The sequence below is a fragment of the Mustela nigripes genome, chromosome 15 (assembly GCF_022355385.1).
Source record: "Mustela nigripes isolate SB6536 chromosome 15, MUSNIG.SB6536, whole genome shotgun sequence".
Lineage (NCBI taxonomy): Eukaryota > Metazoa > Chordata > Mammalia > Carnivora > Mustelidae > Mustela > Mustela nigripes.
In genome coordinates this window covers 84,229,277-84,252,624 of record NC_081571.1, presented here as the reverse complement: position 1 = coordinate 84,252,624, position 23,348 = coordinate 84,229,277, and the positions used below count along the sequence as shown (strand labels likewise).

Genomic DNA, 23,348 nt, shown 5'->3' with positions numbered 1-23,348 from the left:
TTCTAAATCCTCCGGGTCTTTGTGCACAGGATGGTGTCAACGAGCAGCTCCATCGCCATGCTGCAGCAGGGATGGACCATCTGTGTGCAGGTCCCAACCACGGGACTGATGGGTCAGCGTGAGAGCGTCACCGAGCCCAGTCCTTGTGTCTCACACGGAGCCTGCAGTCAAGAAAGGCCCCAGACACTGAGCTCGAGCTCCTGCCAGATGCACAAAGTCCTCTGCGGGGTCCTGGGGCCGCTGCCCGTCCGTGTGCCACCACGCACGCACACATGGAGCCTGGTGGGAAGGGTTCACGCACATCGGTGCCAACTTGACCTTTCTGCTGCCGTGTTTGGGAAAACACGAACACAGGGGAGCGTGAGGTGCCTGGCACCCCACAGAAGCAGCCAGACCCAGACCCAGAGCACCAGCAGCTGGTGACTGCGGCTCGGCGGGAGTTGGGGTGCAACCCCCCTCCCCGTGACACTGGGGACAAGGCTCGCTGGGGAATCTTGCCCCAGCTCGACAGACACCCACTTTCTAACACTCCCGTGACTGCATCCTCAGAGTGACCACATCCCGGAAAGGTTAGGGTTCCGGCTCTCACATCATGCCCACGTGACGGCACCTTCGGTGACACTCAGGCCAGGTCCAGGCTCCTGCCTGATATACAGACGCCCCTCGGCTGTGTCCCCAGATCCCGCTCTCAAGTCAGAGCGCGGGACTGCCTGGTCCCGGGGCTCTAAGACAGCAACCCCTGACCCGCTGCCCTGACTCCAATTTCCAGGCAAGAGCTCTGAGCCACCTCCTGTGACGTGGCCACCGTTCTCGGTCTCAGGAGCTGTGGCGCGGCCGTGGAGGGCTGGACTGGGGACATGGAGGAAAGACGAAAGAGCAAACGGACTGAGGATGAAACCAACGTCTGCTGCAGGTGGGCTGGGGGCCCTGGGGGACTGTAGCGCTCCCCTTGCGGCACAGAAGGGGAGCCGACTTTTTGGACAGAGGGGCTTCTGGAAAGTGGGGCCAGGGCAGGGGAGAGATGTCTCCTCCAGAGACTCCTGCCCGAGGGGACCAGAAGCACCGCGAGGCCCTGCCCCTGCCCAGCCCCGGCCACGAGCCTCCCTCCAGGGCCCACCCCGTGCCGTCACCTTCCTCCGGCGAAGAGAGCCGGGCGTGTGATGTCTCGACCCAGAGCACCGGCCCCTCACACTACAGGCCAAGCTGCTCTACGGACGGTCCTGCCCCACGGGACTCTCGGGCTGGGAGCGCCACGTCCGCGGGTCCTGAGCCACAGGCCACGAGCTGAGCCGCACGGGAAGCCTGTACAGTCTGCAGCTTCCTTTCTTGGCACAACACAAATGGAGACACTAGCCTTGAGTGGGCGGCTCCCGTTCGCAGCGGCCTCCGTCCCCGGGAGACGCGGCCGGGGCTGGGCAGGGCTGCTTTAGACACCAAGTGGGAAGCAGTGGACACCTCTGTCCCCTGTGCTGAAGGCTGTTTCACCTACTGTGGGCTTGGGCCACTCACTGACTTCAGCCCTTAACCCCCATGGATGTGCCCGCCCTCCCTCAGCCTCAGTTTCCCTGCAGGGACAAGCATGTGATCACTGTACAAACGGATCCAGAGGCCAGGCCTCTGCCCCGCTCTGCTCAGGAGCCAAGCCCCTCTCTGAGTTGAGCCATGCGGCCCTCTGGGGGCCCTGGGGGGACCTTGCCAGGCCCATTACCTTCCTGCGCCCTCCCACTGCCACCATCACAGAAGCAAGAGCCATGGTGCCAACTGTGGGCCCCGCGGCCAGTCCAAGGGCCCGCTCACGACGCCTGCCAACGCCCACATTCCTGACAGCCCCCGGACCAGCACCATTTCTGACGACTACGGCCGGGCCCTCCCATCTGTGGCTCAGACGAGACAGCGAGGCACGGCTTTAACCGCCACGAAGCTCTCCGTCAGCAATGAGAACGCAGCCCCCGTACCCAAGGGAGAGCCTGTCCTCACGGGCTGTGGTCACAGAGACCTCAGGTGTCTTGTCCCAGTCGGACAGCAGCAGCCAGCAAGGAAGCTGCGTCCCTCTCCACACCACAGCAGCTTTTGTGAACTTCAGGGGCGAACGGAGGAACCGTCCATGGACAGGCGACCCGCTCAGCGCCCGTGCACAGCTGGGGCCCCAAGGCTTCCCTGGGCTCTGTCGCTCCCAGGGAAGTGGACCACAGAAGCACCTCTATGTCCCCAAAGCGCTGTGTCTCCAGCACTTGACCTACAGGGCTGCCGACCGCCCAGTAGTCACCCACGGGTCACTGCGTGAAGGGGATTATGGGTACCAAGCCGCTGTGGCTTCTGTTCTGCACACACTTTGCGTGTGGACCTCTGTCCACAGAGCTCGAACGAGGTGGGCTCAGCTCTGACGGGCTTGGCACTGGCTAAGCTCCCTGCTGTCCAGTTCAGGCCAGCCTCGCGAGCCACAGGGATGTCCCTGGCTTTAGGCAGCCACTGGTGGGCCTCAGAGTCATCGAATGATGACTTCAGATGAAGAGTCGTCTGCCTCCCACCCCACTGCCTGGGCGCCCCTTGCTCCGGGGGTACCGCTCGCTGGTGACTCACGAGATCGTCCTCCTTCTGCAGGGCAGATGCGGAAAAACCCTCTCTAGGAGGCCCGGTCGCCACCGCCGGGGCCCTGGGCGTGACCCGCAGGACAGCGGCTTCGGGACCCGGGGACTCACCTTCAGCGACTGACAGCAGCCAGGTGCACCACTCAGAATAGACATAGTAGCTCTTCATCTCTGCCACAGAGATGCGGGCGGCGCGTCCATCCCCCATGGTCTGGGAGCACCAGGAAGACGCTCTCCACTGCGCCCGGTCCTGCCGCCCTGCGCGCTTACCCACCAGCCTTTCCCACTGAACTTTGCTCCCTAAATCTGCGCGAGGGACCAGCTGACTCTTTACTTCCGTTTCAGCCCTGAGCTGAGACCAAGCACTGAGGGTGACGGCCGTCCACAGGCTGACAGCTGCTCACCCCACCCGCGTGTGTACACAGGTGTCCCGGCCGGCCGGCTCTGGGCACCGGAGGAGAAAGGAACGTCTGGGCCCGCCTCGGCCTCGGTTCAGGGAGAAGGGACATCTCTGCGGTGCGACTCCCCATGCTGCCATGAAGGGGAGAGACGGTCGGCCGCGCGCAGGTCCCACGCTGCCCACAGAGACACGCACGTGCCGGAAGCCACGTGTCCTGGCCCCACCCACTTGCATCTGATAAGGTCTGGCGCACCGGACACCGGAGACACTGGGAACAAACAGAGGCGGCGGCCGTGTTTGCCGAGGACGGTGAGCAGAGCAGAGACACGGCACCTGCTCCAAGGCCCCGCCCGTGCTGTCCAGCTCTCTGGGTCTGCAGGTCTCCCACACATCTGCGGCGGGCAGTGGGAACCCTGCCCAGAGGCGCCTCTCGGAGCTCAGCCACGTCTGAGCTGCCTTGTGCCACCACCGCTGTAGGCCCTGCCCCATTCACTGCACAGTCTGGGCTCCACAGGGATGGGGAAGGGCGCCCCGGCCAGCAGGCAGCCAGCGAGGCTCCCCGCTCACACTGCTGTCCAGGCCCTCGACAGCGGGTGCCCAGGACCAAGACCCCACAAAGACCCAGATGCCTGGCTCCCAGACCCAGCGGGAGGCCTGAATCCCGCTGAAGCCACACAGGCCGGGAGCAGATGGGGCATTTGTGTGGGCGTCAGAAGCCGTGACTTCAAGTTGCCCAACGTTTAAAATGATGAAAACACGGATAATCACCAGGTTTCTCCAGAGCAAGGTACCTTTCCTTACCAACAAGTACAGCCCGCAGGCAAGACTCAGCACAAGTGTTTCTTCTGAATAAACACTTTAAGTAAAGCGGCGCACTGTCCTCACTCCTGCGGGTCTCAGCAGCCCTCCCGCGAGAGTTCCGGAAAGTCAGAGGTAAACCACCCTCTGCTGCCGAAAGCTCCTGAGAAGCCGAAAGCCAGGTTCACAAAGCCGGTTGTCCTGAAAACCACGACGGGCAAGGCCCTGAGGACCGGCCGCCAAGCAACAACGCATCCTTAGCTGCACACTCACAGTCCCTTGGAGGGCCCTCGCCTGTGGCTGTGGCCTCCGCCTCCCACACTCACGGGGAACACGGCCCCACAGCCTGTGACCAGGCCACTAGTCCCGTGCTGCGCGGCCAGCAGCCCTTTTCCCCGAGAGCCAGTCTAAGTCACGGTCAGACCCAGACTCCGCCGCCCCCTCTGGGAATAGCGGGGAGGGACAGAGCTACCCTGGCCGGCTCTGGAAAGGGCCTCAGTGCAATTCACGGTTACGCTTTCAACATTTTTGGGTGCACTGATTCTCTAAAGGAAAAGAAACACACAGAGACCGTCACCGTCAAGGGGTCTGATGTCCCCAGTGTGTACAGCTGAGCCCTGGTCTCCTCCAGAATTCTTTCCAGAAGAATTTCTTTATCTTTTCTTGTTCTTTTCCTTTTTTTTTTTTTTTTTGCATATGACCTTGTGGTCAAATTTTTTTCCTTTTTTGCTTCAGCTACCAGGAAGCTCAAAGGGACATTCTGTGATCACGTGCAGTGATCGGTTCACCTGGCTGTGCCAGATGTATTTATTCGCTTCTTTTATTTATTTATTTATTTACTTTTAAGATTTTATTTATTTACTTGACAGACAGAGACAGTGGAAGCAGGAGAGGGAGAAGCAGGCCCGCAGCTGAGCAGAGCGCTGGGTGTGGGGCTCGGGCCCCGGACCCGGGAGCCCTCCGCGATGGGCGCTCGGGCTCTGCTCGGGGGAGCATTCTGTGTCGGGAGAGCGACAGCTCCCGTGGGACAGAGCGGAGGTGACAACCCAGAGGTCACCCTGACCTCCAGCGGGTTGATGTCATATCCATCTCTGGCGATCAGAGTAAACTGTGATCTCGCAGTGACACACTGTGCCCGCGTCCTCCACCGACCGGGAAGTCTGGCCGCGGTCATCTCCCTGCCTGATGGTGCTTCTTCCAGGGCTCGAGCCACAGAAAGCAGCCTGGCGAGGTCTGTCTGCGGGGCACAGAGGCCGGCCCAACCCCGACCCCCGCGTACACATGGGTTTGGAAGGAGGAACTGGACACACTCGCAGGCATGAAGGAAAGCGAAGACAACGGTGCTTCTCCGGGAGCAAGAAGCTCCCAGCAGGGGCCAGGACACAAAGGCCACGCCTGTGGGTCAGGGAGACTTAGCTGGGAGATGCCAGGAGGGTGAGGGAGGCCGTGAGGACCTCATGGAGCCCTGGTGACCCGGGGCCTCACAGGGCCCTGAGCACCGAACTGCCCGTGGTCCACAGTGGTCATGAAGACCAGCACACATGGCCTCAAAGGGTTTTAACGAGCACCGAGGCGTAAAGGAGAAGCCCGTCCCATCAGCCGCCCCCTTCCCTGCGAGAGGACACCACTGGGACACTAAATCCACCGTCCGGGACACATGGCTGTCATGTGGGGACATGCTTAGGCCGGAAGTCGGCCTCCTGCATGTGGCCTCCAGCTGTCAGGATGATAACCCCATCCTTCCGAGGTGGGGGTCCACAGGGCCACCCTCCTGGGGACAGAGCTCAGATCCCCTGGAGCCAGCATGGGTCTGGTCAAATGAGTCGCCCATGCGTGTTTGCTGACCTCCAGAGAGCGGACTTGGGGGGAGGCCGGGGGGGCACAGACGCAGCATCCACGCCCCTGGTGAGCATGGGCCTGGGGTCCACCTGGCCTGTCGCGACAGCCCCACTTACTCGACAGAGCTGGCGGAATCCACAAGAGGGTCGAGGCCGTCACTTGAACCCTGAACACGTGCACGGCGGCCAGTGAGTGTAGGACGACCGCCAAGCCGGGCTATGGGTGTGAGCTCTTCCTCGCCCCAGAGGGAAACTGAGGAAGGGGTCCACCCAGGACAAGTGCACACCCCCACCAGGGGCCGCCAGCCAGGGCAGGTCCGCGCCCCAGCCCTGCAGGCAGACGCACAGGTACTCCAGCCCTCTGGGGACGCTAGGTGGCCGGAGCCAGGCCCCACCTCCCCACCGGGGTGGACGGACGTTGGGCTCGCTTTGTGACTCTGAGGTGTTTCACCTCACAGACATCAAGGACGTCTGTCCAAAGCGGTGCCCGTGGTCACAGAGTTTGTCTCTCCCAAGGTCAATAGCAAAGCTCAGGTCTCCAGGCCCCTGAGGAGGGAGGGGTCCTCCCGGGAGAAAGGACAGAAATGAGGGACAGGGTCCCGGCCCCGGTCCGGGCTGTGACACACCCCGGCTCCGCAGAAATCAGTTCACGAAAACGTGACTTTGAGACCCATGAGAATTCCCAGTCCTTCTTCAGGGAGACGCTGGCCCTGCAGCCGCCCCTGCTCCTGGCAGGGGAGCGGCCCACGTCCGGCAGCAGGACAGGGAGGCCTGAGGCCAGGGTAGGTGCCCCCCAGGCAGTGAGGGCACCACGCACGAGCCCCTCACTCACGTCCGCCCCGTCCACCCGCCCGCTGGAGGGACCTCCGCGCAGGCCCGCGCCCCAGGCAGCAGCATCCTGTCCCCCCTCACCTGGCTGTGAGCGCCTCGAGGCCGCCCAGCACCGTGGAGGCCGCAGCCGCAGCCGACGCCGGAGGCCCCTGAGAGCCCCCCGAGGGGCCCCCCTCGCGGCCATCCTGCTTTCTCCAGGGACGCGCTCGGCAGCGGAGGCTTTCTTCTGCGGACGGGCTCGTTCGTGCAAGGGCTGAACGGGGTCGCGGCGCCCTGCAGCCTCCGCTGGGAACAGTCGGAAACAGGCGGGTGCTGGCGGCGGGGAGGAGGGCACCCCACCCGGTGCGACACGCCGCGCTGGGCACACGACCTCCTGTGACCTTGCTTCACCAAGTCCCGAGGAAGCACAACAGAGCGTCCAACCCGCTCGCCGGGTCCCCAGCCTCCACCTCCAGGCCTCCAGCTGCACTGAGCCTGGGCACGGACAGAACCACCTGCCCACGAGGGCACCCGCAGAGGCTGCCACCAGCCCCCAACCCGTCCCCACACTGCGCAGGACACAGACGCACAGCGGTCTGCGCGCAGGTCTTGGGCGTTTCCTTCCTTGGAAAGGGGCTTGCGCTGGCCGGGGCTCCCGGGGTCAGGGACCTGCTCCAGCTGCCCGGGACAAAAACACCTTCCAAGCTCAGGAAGTCTCAAGTTCAAACAAAGAACTACAAGGGAGGAAGGGGGGGCGGCCCCAGGCCTTCTTGAGAGAAACCGGTAACTTCCTCCAGCGTGACCCCTGCCTGCTGCCCAGCGCGGGACAAAGGAAACCCTAGTGCGGCTTTGCTTGGCGAGTCACACTTCCCGCGACGCCCAGCGTGGCCCGACGGCTCCGGACCCTGGCGCCCGCCCCGCTCGGGGGGGCCGAGCTCCCAGCCCTGCCCTGACTGTCCCAGAGCGTCCTGCCGCCTGGGGTGTGGCACTGGGAAGGCCTCCCACCCCCACCCCTCCCCTGCCCGCAGCTCATCTCACCCTCACCCCTCCCCTGCCCGCAGCTCATCCCACCCCTCCCCCTCCCCCGCCGGCAGCTCATGCGGGGCCACGGGACGGAGGTGCCAAGGGCCCGAGTGCGTGTGTCTTATGCTCAAGGTCACAGGATAGAAGCGGACAAAGGGTCGGCACTTGGGTCTGTCTGAAAGGCCACACTCGGCCCCAAGCACCATGGGTGCCAGAGCAGGCCAAGCTGGGTTGCCGCCATATAACGTTTGTGTCATTGAAGTGCCTTGGCGCCCACCCTCCCCCCGTCAGTGTTCCAGGCTGCGGGGACCCTTCCTGCGGGAGCTGGAGGCTGGGGGGCTGAGGGGACTGTGTCTGGCCCAGCCCGGGGGAGGCAGCGGCCCCGGGGTCCACGATCAGAGTCCCTCACAGCTCTGAGCAGGACAGGTGCCCAGGGCGCGAAGCAGGTGCAGGACCCATCACGTCTGCTCCGCCTGCACCTCCACTTGGGCTGTCGCCGGCCCTGAGTTCCCGGGGACGCAGCAGGTGAAGCTGGCTCCAGGGCCCGCATTGTGAGAAGCAGCGAGGACGGAGCCGAGCTGGGGCTGTGCCCAGAAGTGAGGGGAAACCGTGACTGGGCCTCAGCGCCATCCACCTCGGCCCCTCCACGCCAGCCTCCCGGCGAGGCCGGCCCAACGCACACCCGGGAGGAAACAGATGCGTGTTTGATGTGGCGCGTCCGGGACGCAAGCGCTCTTCCTGTGACTATGGCCAGAGGACCCGAGCCCTCAGCCCCGCGCGGCCCGCGGCACCGCAGGGAAGACGTGCAGAAACATGCTGGCCGCTCCGAGTCCGGGGCAGTGGCCGCCAAGGGCCATGTGTCACCACCGAGTCTCTCCCTGTGTCTGCCTCCCCACGTCTGCCAAAGGCACAGGCACGAGCGCGAGGACGGTGCCGTCGGGGCCGTCACATCTGACATGCTCACGGGTGCCCGCGCAGGCGGCCCGCGGCTGGCCCGGCCTCTCCTGCTTCTCCAAACGCATCTTACAGATGTCCCTGATGGAAACCTTTTCCAAAAATCAGTTCTGTGACACGAACCTACTCACAACCTCTCCGTCTCTTTGTCTTGTAGGATCACAGACTTCAGGTTTGGGAAATGTCTTGAAACCACGGGTTTTCCTGGCCTTTGGGGGACATTCCCCGCCCTAAGCCCCCCGACTTGGAAACACAAACCACAGACGTCTGTGGTCCCAGGCCGCCGGCCAGGCAGGAGTGCTGAGCCCCGCCAGGGGAGGCTTGCGGCCTCGGCGGGCCCCTGCAGCACTGGGCTGACCCTCTGTGGGCCCCCAGCTCCTGGCGAGAAATTCCCACCCACAGCTGGCCGGCGCGTCGTGGGCAGTAAAGAGTCTTAAATTAATCAGGTCAGGGGCAGGAGCTCTTCAGCCCCGGCCGCACCAGCGAGCGACGCTGGCGGGTGGACATTCGGCCCTTGGAGACGGACGCCTGGCTCTCGGCTGCACGAGGTTTCTGGACTCGGGGGCAATAGACTCTTTCTCTTTTTCTTTTCAAGATGCAGAGTAGAGGAAACAGCCCACGTGTGCCCGCATGGAGCCGTGGCATCCCCGGGGCCAGCACAGGCCGCGGTGCCGGGGCCGCTGGGTGCCTCCCTCTCCTTGCTCTGCCTTCTCATGGCCTTTGTGCTTCCCGGGTTTTCCCTCGACCTGGCGCCTGGCGACCTGGCCTCAGAGGCACGGACAGTTCCGAGGCATGGACAGTTCCTTCTCCTCACGGCAGACACTCTCCCCGCGGCTGGGCCAGCACCGAGGCCCGCGGGCACCCCCAGCCCCAGCAAGCCCCCCTCCCGCTCAGCGCTGGTTCCCAGCCCCACCGGCCGCTGGCAGCTGCCCCGGACAGCGAGTCCCAGCAGAGCCCCGCTGCAGGCTCTATTGTTCCCTGTTTAATGGGGGCTTTCTATCCCTTGTACTGACAAAGACAGGAAGCTCTGGGAGCCAGGCCGGCGAGATAACCTGCGAGGCTGCGGCTCTGACCCGCCGAGGCCGCACACCCGGGGACACACCGCCGGACGGAGGCTGGCGCTGCTCACGCTCGAGAAAGAGCTTCTTGAACGACGCGCTTAACTTTGTGAAATGAAGGACCCGTCGCCGTGGCCGGTCATGATAAAATCCAGAGACTGTGCCCCAGTCAGACGGAGCTGGAGACCAGCTGACGCCCTACATGGGCAGGCGCTAAGTGGCGTCCGCGGAGACTGCAAACAAGCACCTGCACTGTGCCGGGAAGACCACGCAGCGCATGCCATGGGGGCTGCACTTTCCGGGGGAGGCCCCGATACTTATCAGGCTAAGTGGGGGTCTGTGTCTGGAGACTGTTCCCAGAGAAGCTCCCGGATGCGGGGAAGACCTAGGGGTCCTGTTCAGCGAGCACGGATGTGCCGAATCTGCCTGGCACAGCCAGCACAGGACAGACGCTCTGTACACGTGGGCCGGCGAGTGCGTGAGTGAGGGACCCTCCCACAAAACTGGGCTTCAGAAGAAAACACAGGACAAATTTTACCCTTTGAGGGTTGATGGAGGCATAAATCTCACAACTGATAAACCACAGAAACCTGTCTATTCAACAACGTTCCATATTTGTTTGCCATTTAAATAAGAAATGACATGTTCTCCCTTCTTAACAACTGAGACATCAAAACCCTTAAAAATGGTCTTCAAAGATTTTATTTGTTTATTTGACAGAGAGAGATCACAAGCAGGTAGAGAGGCAGGCAGAGAGAGAGGAGGAAGCAGGCTCCCTGCTGAGCAGAGAGCCCGATGCGGGACTCGATCCCAGGACCCTGAGATCATGACCTGAGCCGAAGGCAGAGGCTTAACCCACAGAGCCACCCAGGCGCCCCTAAAAACTGTCTCTAAAGAGTGAGTAGCGTTATGAAGGTGAAATCATACGTGGGGCATCAGCTCACCATCAGTTTACCTAAAATTTTACTAAAAAGTCACCACTGGGACTTAACACCAGTCCTTCCTCTGCAAAGATAAGAAATTGTTTTTCACATCAGGGACAGGATTCGCTTCTTGGACACTGCTAAGAATAGAAGGACAAAAATCCAGAACATTTGCTCAAAGCCCAGATACACAAAAGCCACATAATCTCTAAAATCCAGACAGAATAATCAGCTCTATTGCGTTTTCAAATTTACCACTTTGAATCTTCTAGAAAGCCTCCTGTCAGGGCTGACCCCCTCTCAGTGTCTGTGCATCTTTGGGAACTGATGCCGGGGTAACAGTCCCCTCAAGGAGGGAAGGAGCTGCCCCTTGGAGGCCCCTCTGTGAAAAGCGGGGTGCCAAGGCCCAGACCGGTGGTGTCCCCAGGGGAGCACCGTCCTGCAGAGCCCATGCTCATGCACTCGGGCTCCCCTTTCTTCTCCCTCACCCAGAGCACCCCCACGCTTCCCGGTGGGGCCGCTAACAGAGGGAGACGGTTGGAGCGCGCAGCAGTGTCAGTGCGTACCAGACAGCTGCGCCAGCTTGTTCCCACCAGGAAGAGACAACCGCGATCTCTATCCCCACATCAGATGTATGAAGTGAACGGGTCAGATGGCTCCCAGCTGATGAGAGACGCAGTTCCAACTCCAGCAGCAAGGCTCGCCGGGAAGCAGGTGCACAGAGACGAGGGTCTGGCGCAGACGCGTGCCTGGCGAAAAGGAGGAGCCTCCAGCTATGCCGGTGCCGGTGCCCGTGCGGCCACTGGGAGACGCGGGCAGGTTCACCAAGCACAGCCTCTCGTTTGGGGGGGGAGCTGCACGCGCCGCACCCGGCTGCACAGGGAGTCCAGGGGCCCCGAGGACTGTGACAGTGGCTATCCTCCAGCGAGAACATGTCCTCCGGGCACAGAACCCGCCTGACAGACAGCTGAGGTCGGGAGACTGGCCCCTGCCGTGCCTGTCGATCGTGACTGGTCAGAACAACAGAAGGGACGTCCAGTCACGCTCGTCTCTCTGGACGAGCCCCGACATCTGACACTGGCGCGACTGCTCTTATTCGGCTGCAGCGGGAGCCCAGCCCCAACGCGCCCTCGCCTGGAGCGCCTGCCGGAGGAGCCGCTGCGACGTGAGAGTCCCCCGCTGGGCCCGGGAGGCCCGCCTTCGCCAGCAGCAGCGCCGGCGTCCGCCCTCATCGGCCTGTGTGGGCTCAGCGCCGTGGGCCCCCTGGAGCCTGGAACACGGCCATTATTCTCAGGAAACCCCTGACACAGGTGGGGTTCGGAGCTGGTCCGTGAAACACTTAGCAAACCACATGAAGGGCACACGCAGGGGCTGCCTGGAAACAGGGGGTCTGGAGCGCTGGTGGGTCCAGGAACAGGTCCTGGTTCAAGAGAAGGTGGCAGCACAGCGAGGGTCCCCCGGAGACACTGGACACAGGCAGGCCCCAGGGGAGGCCCGATGACCAGAAGCGCATTGAGTGCCCAGGTCTGGTACCCCCAGAGCACACTCACCGGGAGCCAGCTTCATGTCCGCCATCCGCTCTGCTCACACAAAGGGGTAATGAGGGGACACATGCAGAAGCACAAATGTGGCTGATTCCTGCGAACCCAAGGTCGTCGTCTTCCAGACATTCGAAGCGTCCCTCGGAACTGCCTCCAGGGCCTCATGCTTCTCCGTGTGGTCAGCGTCTTCCAGACGCCCACTTCAACCAAGGGCCAAATGGCTGGCCTTCCCTGTTTGTAGCCACGTCCACTGAATGTGGACACCTCAGACACATTCACAAAACACGTGAGCAAGGGAAGCAGCTTGAAAGCCATCGCGTCTGAGCACCGCAGAGCCGCCATGGTCCCCAGCTTGCCCTCCAAGGCACTGGACAACGTCTGTGCCACGCTCGGGGCCATGCCTGGGATCACACCTGGGGTCACACCCAGGGGAAGCGGTTTCTTGAGTCCTTAGGAGAAATACTCCCTCTTGGTCAAGATCTGCCTTCTGCAATTTCTGCTTACTGACTGACCCGGGGGCCAACAGAACACGTTCCCCCGCCTCCAGCGGCAGGAGCCTGCCATCCTGACGGACAGCGCTGTGCTGGTGGGTCCTGGTGAGTCCACTGCTCCCAGCAAGGGCCAGAGAGAACACTTCAGTATCTTAGCAATGAGGAGACGGGTCACGTGGAGGCCCGCTCTTCTCCCCGTGGACGGCTGGTGCTTCAGATCACAGCAGGTACCACATTCATGCTGCCCAACAGCCTGCCCCGGTGCAGTGCCACAGACACGGCTCGGGGGCAGGGGGCCGCACTCCACTCGCCTCATTCTGGACGCAGGCCAGAGGGACAACGGGTGCCCCGGGCACATCTCCCGAGGGGCTGGCAGCAGCAGGAAGAGGCCGCTCATGACAGCCACGTTGGAGCAGCAGATCTGCCGAAGCAGGTCCCACGGCCGCTGAGCGCCCGTCACAGATCACACACCCGCATCTGGCCCCGGCGGAGGGGCTGGGAGCGAGCGCTCGCTGGGAAAGAATCCCAACTCTTTTGTCACCTCACACTTTGTGCACCGCGGACCGTGCGGGACAGAGAAAGGCTTTCTCCGAGTCCAGGCACCAGGGCAGGGCGTCCGAGGACGTTCCCAGACACGCTTTGCCGTGAGTGCGGTGTGTCTGCAGAGGCTGGAGATGCCCCTCTGCGCACGCGCCGTTCATCCCGTCCAAAGCTCAACCAGATGATTCACACTTTCTCCATCGCACATTTTCCTTCTGGAAACCAGGGACGCAGTCACCAGTCTCCCATTTTTAGGGGTTTTGTCTTCTCATGCAGGCCCGCAGTTTAGACCAACGCGTGCTCTCTGCCCCTCGCTGCTTCAACACACACAGAGTCACGCGCCAGGCGAGTGGTCAGTCAGGATGTCAGAGAGCCACGGACGTGGCAACACGGCTGCCAGGCAGGCGTCACAGCGGGGACGGCGAGGCTCCCGGCAAGCCCCCGGCCGTGAGGCTGGAGGCAGGGAAGGCCCCAAACGAGCTGGTGGGCGAGAGCAGGAGCTCCAGGCAGGGGCGGCACGAGCACAGGGAGGCCTTGTTTTCCATCTGATTCCATCTCTGGAGGCCACTGAAGGAGTGAGGTGTCTGCTTCCACCGCCCACCGACCTGGGCCACGGCGCCCTCCCGCACCCGTGCAGGCGTCAGATGCGCCGGGCCGGGGCAGGCCGAGCATCTGCCTTTCCAACAAGTGTCTAGTGATGCCTGGTGGAGACCACAGCCTGAGAACCCCAGGTCAGACACAGGAAATCAGCAGCACTGCCAGCGGACCATCCCAAAGGCCAGCACACCACAGAGTTTACCCCCAGAGTCGCACTGGGGAATCTCTCAAGCCCGGGCCCCACTCTGCGGCGACAGCCGTAGGCACTTCTGGCGAACCTGCCTTGTTTACAGTCAGCAGCAGTTCCGGCTGTCACGGTCACTCCCATCTGATCCCAGATCCGACCCACAGTCCGTCATACCTCCCCCCACAGACCCATGCCACCGGCCTGATGGCCTTCTTCCTGAAAGGACTCGGCATGCAGAAGGCAGAGCTGAGCCAACAGCCCCCCGGGTTCCACCCAAGGCATCGGGCATGGGCACCGCAGGAGCGGACGGTGGAACCTGCGCCAGGCAGACGTTCACTCCGCAGGAGGCTGTGGTCGCTGCATGGGAAGACCCCATGGCATCCTGGAGAGTCTGTGCACCAGCTGGGTCCACCCAGAAGGAAAGTTTCCTCTGGCAGGTGCATCGGGGGTGGCGGGGGGTCAGGCCACAATGCTCCGAGGTCGTCCTGGGAACCTTCTTCTTCCCTGAAAGACCCCTCTTGCTGCTCTGGTCCCTCGGCTCCCAGGCCACTGTCCTACTAACCCCGCTCGACCGCACGCCGCCTTCCCAGGGAGAGAGGATGGCCCAGAGCTACAAGAGCCCGGGACGGTCCAGCTGGGGGCAGGCGGGTCGCCCTGAGCGACTCCTCTCCCGCGGCACCCAGGTCCGTCAGCCCCATCTTCAGAACACACCAGGACCCCCGTCCACACTGCCTGCCGCCTGCACACCTGCCACAGGCCCCAGGGGCCGCCAGCCCTCTCCCGGCCCAGGCCGTGGCCTCCCGCTCACTCGGCAGCTCTGCCTTTCCTGCAGGCCGCACCAGCCTTTAGAAACCGCGGCTCTGCTTGGTGTCTCGGAAGCTCCGATTTCCGAGGGTCCGAACTGAGGTTGTCGCCGTGGCCCAACCGCACACGCCATCCGGCCGGGAGGGGCCGAACCACGCCCCCACCATTCCACGTGTCCCAGTGCCAACCTCAGGACGTCAGAATGTGACTCCACGGGGACACGGCGACTGGAGAGACAAACCTGAGACGAAATGAGAGGCCTCCGGGGTGGCTCTGCTCCCACGTGGCTGGGGTCCTTCTAAGAAGATCCGACACAGCCCCACGGAGGGACAGCCACGGCAGGGCACCGGGGTAAGACAGCCATCTGCAGGGCTCGAGGGGGACCCGTCCTGCCCACACCTCGGCCTCGGACCTCCAGGCTCCAGACCGTGGGAAAGGAGCCTCCTACCTGTGGTTCGTCTGGCGGCCACAGCTGACCAACGCAGGGACCCAAACCCTGTGCCCTCACTCCCGGCTCCCCTGGCCCTGGCTCCCCGCCTCCCTGCCATTCCCATCACACACCAAGGGTCCCAGACCCCACGGCGCTAACACTAATAGCCGCATGAGGCACCGAAGATGCCAAATCTCCATTTTACACGGAAAATGCTTGGGATGAGTTTGGCGATTCTGGGTTAAGGACTTATTTTCACATATTAACCCAAGCAGACACCCCCTCTACATAAGTCTGCACAAAGGGAAGCTGGCGGGGGAGATGCCGGCTAGAGCTTCTCTCCGCAACGTGGGGTCTGCTCTGTCGTGTCACTGGAGACACGGATGTGGCCATCAGCAGCAGCAGGAACCAAACCCTCGGCGCGCCACCTGGAGGGTTCTTGGTGACGGCTGCACTTGGCTTTGGTTTCAAGAAGCATTCTGTGACACAGCCCAGGCGTGAGGTCTGCCCTGGGGACGGCCACCTGCTGCCATCTAGCAGCTAGGAGGAGAGGCCAGGCGAGACTCGAGACTCGTTCCCAGCTGCAGAGTGACCCAGGGAGAAGGGGGCGACCGACAGAGGTTCCCCCGGGGCCGCCCTGGGGTGGCAGCAGGGGTTGGGGCGCACCCCCAGGCTCACAGACGAGGCGGCGCTGGGCCCCGCGCACCTGCGGAGGACACCTGATAGCAGAACCTCAGAGTGGCCGCAGGCACAGAGACGGCACACGTCAGCACCAGCTCTAGATGGGGCAAAAGAAGAAAAATTCAACGCTTTTAAAACACTGGGTGGGTTTCTACATGGTAAAACACAATCTCCTCTTCATTAAAAAACAATATTTAAAAAATCATTTTTTTAACCCTAAGTTCTTCAGGAGAGCTCACCATCTCTGGGACTCGCGCTCTGTCCCTATTTGGCCTGGTTCTGGGTTCGTATGAAGCAGACATCCAACCCCAAAAAGCACAGCCCTAACTGGAAGAAGAGAAGTAAAGCGCGAGCGTCCTGTCCCCTCCCCAAGCAGGAGAAGCGGGCTCCCGACTGACCACTCCCCCTGAACTGCCCAGGGCCAGGAGGGAGCTGTGCTGTTCCCCACAGCTCTTTGCTCTTCTTGTCTCTAAAATAGTTCTCTGAAGTAATCCAGAAAAATAGCTACTTCCCAAATGTAAGGTATCCTTTATGGCTCCTGGGCCTGTGATGTCACCAGTTACTGGGAGACTGACCAGGGGGTGGGTCCTCCTCCCAGGACTGACGGCGGGCGGGGGGTCCTCCTCACGAGATTCAAGGGGGGCGCTGGGCGCCCTGCAGGGCTGTGGGGCTGAGCCAGTACGGAAGGGTCAGCCCCAGTGAGGCTGCAGGGCGCGATGCCCGCTGTGGGGCCCGCGGGAGCGGTGGGAGTCACTGAGGCCCCGGTCATCGCAGCACAGGGAGCCTCGGGGAAGGACCGGAGCAGCCGCACAGCCCTGCGCGTCGGAGGGGAGGAGGGGACGGCAGCCAGGCACGCTGCACCCCGAGACCAGAGAGAAGTCAGCCCGGCAGCACGGAATGTGTCCCGGGCTGGAGCCTGGCCGTCCTAGGTGGGGGAGCCGAGGGTTCCATTTAGACCGTACTATTGCCGGCCCCGAACAGCATGGTGTCTTAGGAAAAGCCCAGCACACCGAGCACCAAGAAGGCCTTGGAAGAGGAGACTTAGGGCCAGTGCAGCCTGCACATGATACGGAAGAGGACGGGGCCCTCTGCTCCCGCACAGAGCTCTGCCTGGGCCTGCTCTTCTAGGCTCTCTCCCCTCCTAGCCAGAATCTTCTATTTTTGCCAGGAAGAAACTTCCCAGATCAGGTGTGTCACAAAGCTACGCTTATGCTCCTTCCTCGGGTCTGTCCGGAGGTCCCAGCCACAGAGTCAGCCGGCAGCGTCCCCCTCCACATCATAGCGAATGCGGCAGGGGGCCTGGGGTCTCGGAGGGATGTGCCCTCACTGACAGACGTTGCCGGAAGGAGAGCCCCACTCCGCACTCTGAGCGGCCGGGCTCGCAGCTGGGCTGTCAGCGGGAATCGAGCTTCTCGGACGGTGGCGAGCGCAGTGGGGAGGAGACGGGACAGGCAGGCGGGGAGAGCTCACGAGAGCGGAGCCGGGGGCCCAGTGTGCGGGCGCGTCACACACGCTCTGACTGACACACGCCGCCAGGACCTGGGGGCCACACAAACTCCCCAGTAGGACAGAGCTTACAGGTTGACGTGCAGCCTCACCCATGCACCCGTCCATCAGGCTCGCCACCCCCTGGCCCGTCCGCCCGTCTCCCTGACCAGGTACCATCCACCCATGACGGGAGATGCTACCTTGCTTGAGGTCAGGGCAAGCACAAGGTGGCCCCAGACTTCCAGACTCCCCCAGCCGCTGTTCCCCGAGTCTGGTTCCTGGACCACCACCACCGGCATCACCTGAGACCTGATTCTCAGGCTCCACCGCACAGAAACGGGGGGAGGGGGTGGGGGGCAGATCCGTGACGGTTCCCTCCAGAAGGTTCAGAGGACCTGGCTAGAGGACCACGGTTCTGCAACAGGCACCTGTTAGTTGTTTTTTTATGTTTTATTTTTTTACTTTTTAAAAAGATTTTATTGATTTATTTGACAGAGAGACAGCAAGAAAGACAGCACCAGCAGGGAGAGGCAGGCAGAGGGAGGGGGAGGGGGAGCAGGCCGAGCAGGGAGCCCGATGCGGGGCTCGGTCCCAGCACCCCGAGATCACGACCTGAGCCGAAGGCGGCGGCTTCACGGACAGAGCCCCCAGGCGCCCCCGCACATGTTCAAACCGACTATAGGTCCATCAGGGTCTCTCCCTCAAGTGCTTATAGCTTTTTCACCAATTACTGTGAATCTAAAGAGAAAACCAAAATTATGAAAACGCTGGAAAGGAGCCGCCACCCAGCACAGAAGCTTCCGCAAGCTGCTCATGGCCTTGAGGTTAAAGACCGGGCTGAAGAGCACATGCACTTCCAGTTCTCAAGGTCGGCAGGCGCAGCACCACCTGCCACATGGTGCCCCCCGCGCCCCTCACATAAAGACCAGCCCGGACCCCTCACGGCAGCCAGTCCTTCTGAAGGGGGGGCAAAGGAAGCAGCACGTCCAGACCCTCGGACGGAGAGCGGCGACTGTCCATGGGAGGAGCTGCGGAGGGAGACAGGCGCGAAGCCTTTGAAAGGTCCCTGAGCGCTGCCCATCAGCTCTGCCCTGGTCCTCAGGGCTCAGGCCCCTGCCCCGAGTCACAACACCAGCTTACAGACCTGCATCCTGCCATCTGCCACTAACTGCTGGTGACCTTGGAGGCACAATGCCTGTGACCTCTGAACAGCAGTTCTGCACTGATGGGGAGGGAGCTCCTGTCAGGAGGTGTGTGTGTTCTGGCCCAGGCTGGGGAGGAGGCTGACATCGACCTAGATTCCCGTCCCCACAAGGGAAGGTGTGCGTGCCCCACAGTCGGCGGTAGGACTGCGTCAATGGCGCGGGATACACAAAGCCTGCATGCGGCGGGGCGGGGGGGGGGGCAGGGCGGGGGACACGTAGCTGGATGGAAGGACTTTGTGCCGAAGGAGCCGACGGTGTTAGTGGTTCCCGGGTGCACTGCTGTCCTCTCCTCCACTAAGCAATACTAGGGATTCGTAAAGCAGGTGCCTGTTGACTGGATTTGGAAGAGACTTGGTGGAATCTGCAACCACGGGAGCCCAGATGTGACAAAGGACACACATGTGGGACTCGCTGCTTAGCGCAAGGCTGCAGTCAACGTGGACGCCCAGCTCGCAGCAGATTCAGGGAGCAGCCTGTCCCTCCTGCTCTACAGGGAAGGCTTTTACAACTCACATGCACATGCGCCTCTCCCAGCCCGCTCGAGAAAAAACCTCCATCCCTAAAACCTAGGCAATGACATCACTCTTGGAGCTGTTCCTGCTCTGTCATTCCAACCCCAAAGCCTGAGCCGAGGGTGCTCCTGTGCGTCTGCGAGCCACCATGCCCTTCACCCCACGACGCAGGCCATACCCCACAGCAAGCCAAACGCAACCGAGTTCCAGAAAAAGGGAGCGGTGTCTCTGGGAATATGAGGCCGATGGCACACGACGGGTTATTGTCTTTTGACCCATATACAATAAATCCAGTGGCTTTAATCACAAAAATCACCATTAAACACAGAATGTCTCCAAGGATCTTGGTTAGATAATCACACACAATGATGTTTAACCCTGGCTTTGCTCTCAAAACCCCGTGGGGTCTCCCACTTTCGGGAGAGAGAGAGGAGGGAGCCCACGCCTAAGCCAAGGGACAGAATCTAATCCCGCAGAAACGCATTATTTAGACAACGAGGTAATGAAATACGACATAATATATGGCAATTATCGGGCAAGAAACTGGCAACTTACTTTTAATGATAAACGGTTATTTCCTCTCCGTGTCAAGGAAAGCTGGGGACTGCGGACGCCCTCCTCCCGCCCTCGCGGCATGCAGACCCAGAGCAGGACCCTGCCCGCTCAGCGTTCTCTCAGCTCCAAAGGGATCCATTCAAACTGCTCCTCAAAGCTCAGTCTAGTTACCACAGAGAACGCAGGTCCGCTTAGGCTCCTCCCCCTTACCTACCCCCTGTTCAAGCGTCTGTCCTAGGTTTTAATTATATTTGGTGGAAAAAGCATCATCTGATTAACGCGCACTGTTCCTCCGGGACGCAGCGCGCACAGCCCCAGCCCCGCACCCGCTGCAGAGCCCCCGGCTCGGGGATCCTCGACGCCCCCAGGACGGACGCGACCGACGCGCGGGGGGTGGGGGGCGCGCGCTCGGCCACACCCGGCCCTGGGGCCCCGGACGCTCCGACCGCGGGCGCGACGAGCGAGGACGGTCCGCGGGGACCTGGCGCGCAGCCTGCGACCTGCGCCGCGGGGGAAGGGCGCGGAGGCGGCCATGCACCCCGGAGACGCTCCCGACACCGCACCCCGCTGTCAGGCCAGCGGCTCCTCCTACCAGCGCGCCTGCAAACCGCATTTAGCCTCCGCACCATCTCCGCCACCGCCATCTCCTCGCGCCGCAGCCAGAACCTCATCCTCCGGCGGAGCGCGGGGCCCTCCGCCGCCCGCGTCCCTCCGCCGCAGACGGAGCCTCAGGGGTGGGGTCGCGCGACGGGGAGGGGGCACGGCCGCGCCGCCTGCCCGGGATTGGCTCCCGAGCCCCGCCGAGGGGGCGCGCCCTGCGGCAGGGGGGCTGCGGGGCGGAAGCGGAAGCGGCGCGCCCGCCCCGCGAGTCCCCGCGGTCACCTGGGGCCCCTGCGCGCGCACGGCCGAGGTCACCTGAGCCCTGCGCGCGCACCCCCGCGGCCCCCCCCCCCGGGGCCCCCACAGTCCCAAGGGTGCTCCCCGCGCAGAGGCACAAGCCGCTCCCCGCCCCGGGTCTCTGCGCCCTGGCTGGGGAGGACGAGGAGCTGCGGGGCGCGAACGGAGGGCGAGGCGGCCACCGAGGTGGCGCCCGGCACGGCTCCCCGCACTGTACCTGCGGCCGCCCTGGGGCAGGTGCACAGCCCGCAGCAGCCGAGCGCGCGCTCTCCGCGCCTCCGCATGCCGCCCCGCCGTCCCCGCGCGCGGCGGTCCCGGTCCCCCGCGGCTGGCGGGGTGGACCGCGCGCTCCCCCAGCCGCGCCGCTGGCCTGGGGACGCCGGGGCGGGGAGAGGAGCGCGCCGCAGGCTCGCGGGGCCCCTCCGACCTCGCCGCGGTTGGCGCGAAGCCACCGGGTGCATTTTACACCTGAGCGCCTGGCAGGCAGAGGGGAGTCGCGGGGAGCGTGGCCGTGGCTGCCACCGCCGAGGGCGGGGGGGAGCAGGTGTGCGGGCGCCGCGCGCAGGGGCCTCTGCTCCCCGGGACCTGCCGTCCTTCTGTGGCTGGCGTTGCAGCGAGCAGGGCCTCGCGGATTCCGCGCCGCGTGTGGGAAATTCAGGCATGGGGCAGCGGAGGCTCTACCTGCAGCCTCCCTCCGCAGAAGGGCACCCAGCAGGGTCCCAGGGTCAACAGACAAAGGTGACCAGATCTGTCCTCTGGGAAGTCATGGCCTGGGGGACAAGAAAGATCTGGAAACTAATTGCTGCGGCATGAAGTGAAGGCGGAGAGTGATGGGAGCTGCCTTTCTTCTTTTTCCTTTGCTTTCCTTCCGCTTTCTTTTGTTTTGTTTTTAGCATCAAGCCACCTGTACACCAGCCCTTCCAGGGTTCAAGGAGAGCCGGGTGAACAGAGGGTTCCAGAGAGGCGGTGTCGCAGGGTGGACAGTGAGGCTCTCCTTGTCCAGGACACGCCCCCCCCCACCTGCTGTGTCCACTCAGGCAGAGCTAAAGCCCTTCCCTCCCCAAGTGCAGTGGGCGGCGCCCAGCTTCCCGCTGTCCCAAAGGCAGCAACCGCCCCATGTGTCCTCAACACCCCACTTTGCCTTGGCCCCAACCGGCACCCCCACCTGCTCACCTGGATGGGAGCCCTGGCCAGGAAGTGCCCCAGGCACCTCCACCTCCTCCCTCGCCTGGTTCAACCCCTTTTGAGCACAGAAGTGTTCTCAGGCAGTGCTCAAACTTGAGAGGCAGGCGGAACCCCGAGGGTCTGTGGACCCCACATGGCTAGGCACGCCACCCAGCATTTCCCTCCAGACCCTCTGGCCTGCTCTCACTGACGCCCTCATGCTGGGACACCTCCACTCACACTCGGCTTCTTTCCTCAACCCTGCGTCTTCCACCCTGTACCCTGAAGTGCCTGTGGCTGGTGCCACCCCGGGACCGAGCCACTCACTCTGGCACTGCTTCAGGGGCTGAGTCTGCTGCCCTCTGTGACAGGTGCCCCTTACAGGTCCATGTGGCCAGGCCCGGTGCCCAGATGTTGGCTCAAACACCAGGCCGGATGTCATTTTGAGGGCATTTTGTAGATGTAACATGTGACTGGATTTGGGAGAGACTTGGTGGAATCTGCAACCACGGGAGCCCAGCTGACTCTGAGTAAAGCAGACCATGCTCCCTGGTATGGGTGGGCCTCATCAAATCAGTTGAAGGCTTTAGGCGACCAAGACGACCACCCCTGAGGAAGAGGGGATTCTGTCCCCAGACTGCCGCCAGACTTGACCTGCAACGGGCTCTTCTCTGGGCCTACAGCCTGCTCCTGCCTTACGCATTTCCAGCTCACCAGCCCCACTGCCACGCGAGCCCACCGCCACACGAGCCCCCCGTCACTTAGAATAAATTCCTCCTTCTCCCTCCTCCGAACCTTCTCTCTCCTTAAATTAAGGCATAAATGGTGTTTTCTCTAAAAATCATTTCATATTTGCCTAAAGCATAGCGGCCAAAACGACACCACCCAACGATTCCTGAGTGTGTGGTGCGCTCCACGGACTCTCCTGACCTCCTCCGCTCACGTGGTCTCCACCAAGAGGCGGGCACGGCTCTTAGGCTGCTTTACAGACCACGGCCCAGAGAGGGTGCCTTGCCCAGGGTCACACAGCGGGTCCGTGGCAGAGGCGGGATCCGAACCCGGCTGCAGACAGAAACACGGGCCTAGACAAGTGTTTGCTTCAGGGAACATCGTCCCGCCGCACCTGGAATGCCGTCCCCAAAGTCCCCTACGGGAAATAAGGGACAGTTAGGTACACAGGGTCCCAAACCCAACGCTGCGGAAGAATCTTGGCCGGCAGGTCCCAAGGGTGCAGGCCAGCTTTCTATGGCTGTCTCACCCCTCCCAGAGAGGAAAAACAGGACATGGCTGTCCGCCCGCCCCAGGAGGCCCAACGGTGCCCAGGCAGGAAGGCGGATGTAATGTCACACCTGGACACCCAACACGTCCTCTTAGCAACCAGCACGGGAAGTTAGCCATGAAGGGAGGTGAGAGCCTGGGGAGCCTGAGGCCGTGCCGGTGCTCTGGGGGGCGAGGGAGACGCGCTGGGCCTCGGAACTAGCCCTTCCTCCTGCGGTGCCGTCCCCCTGCGGTGCCGTCCCCACGTCAAGGGGGCAGCGGGGAAAGGGGACTTGGGAAGAAGAAACCCACACCAGGTGCGTCCTGGAGCACGGAGGGAACGACTGACTGTTCCTGACCCGAGGGGGCTACTCTCTACCTCGGGCAGGCCACGAACAGGGGTGAGTCCCTCTGGCCTGGTGGTGAACAAGCTGGTGAATGAGGCCGGTCCAGGGGCAAACCCCCCTGTGGAAGTGACGTGAGGCCGCCTGACAAAGTCCAAGATACGGGCAGCCCCGGCTCCAGCCATGTGCTCTGGGACGTGCTCGGGACACCCGTGTTTGCAGCAGTGGGGCTTACGGTACTGGGGGGGCGAGGATGGGGCCCT

At 62.8% G+C, this 23,348-nt stretch overlaps 1 protein-coding gene and 1 long non-coding RNA gene across 18 annotated transcripts in view; one reads left to right on the top strand and one right to left on the bottom strand.

The window, feature by feature from the left end:
- The window catches only part of MCF2L (MCF.2 cell line derived transforming sequence like), a 132,229-nt gene that overhangs the window by 71,152 nt on the left and 37,729 nt on the right, over window positions 1-23,348 (bottom strand). For 9 of the 16 annotated variants that reach the window (XR_009400084.1, XM_059378178.1, XM_059378180.1 and 6 more), the window contains exon 1: window positions 20,538-20,560. The exons of 2 other annotated variants lie outside the window; for them this stretch is intronic. Coding sequence is in view for 3 of the 14 variants with exons in the window: in XM_059378188.1 (XP_059234171.1) it covers window positions 6,537-6,639 (103 nt within the window). In the remaining 11 variants the exon portion in view is untranslated. Of the gene's footprint in view, window positions 1-2,699; window positions 2,855-6,536; window positions 6,996-19,423; window positions 19,592-20,015; window positions 20,294-20,537; window positions 20,561-23,348 lie in introns of those variants that run through there. 5 more of the 16 variants (XM_059378195.1, XM_059378190.1, XM_059378192.1 and 2 more) reach the window with 5 other exon arrangements.
- Window positions 22,829-23,348, top strand: part of LOC132002916 (uncharacterized) — a 7,229-nt gene continuing 6,709 nt past the window's right edge. Inside the window, exons 1-2 of one of the 2 annotated variants that reach the window (XR_009400086.1) lie at window positions 22,829-22,890; window positions 23,130-23,321. This is a non-coding gene — a long non-coding RNA (uncharacterized LOC132002916). The other variant, XR_009400087.1, reaches the window with a different exon arrangement.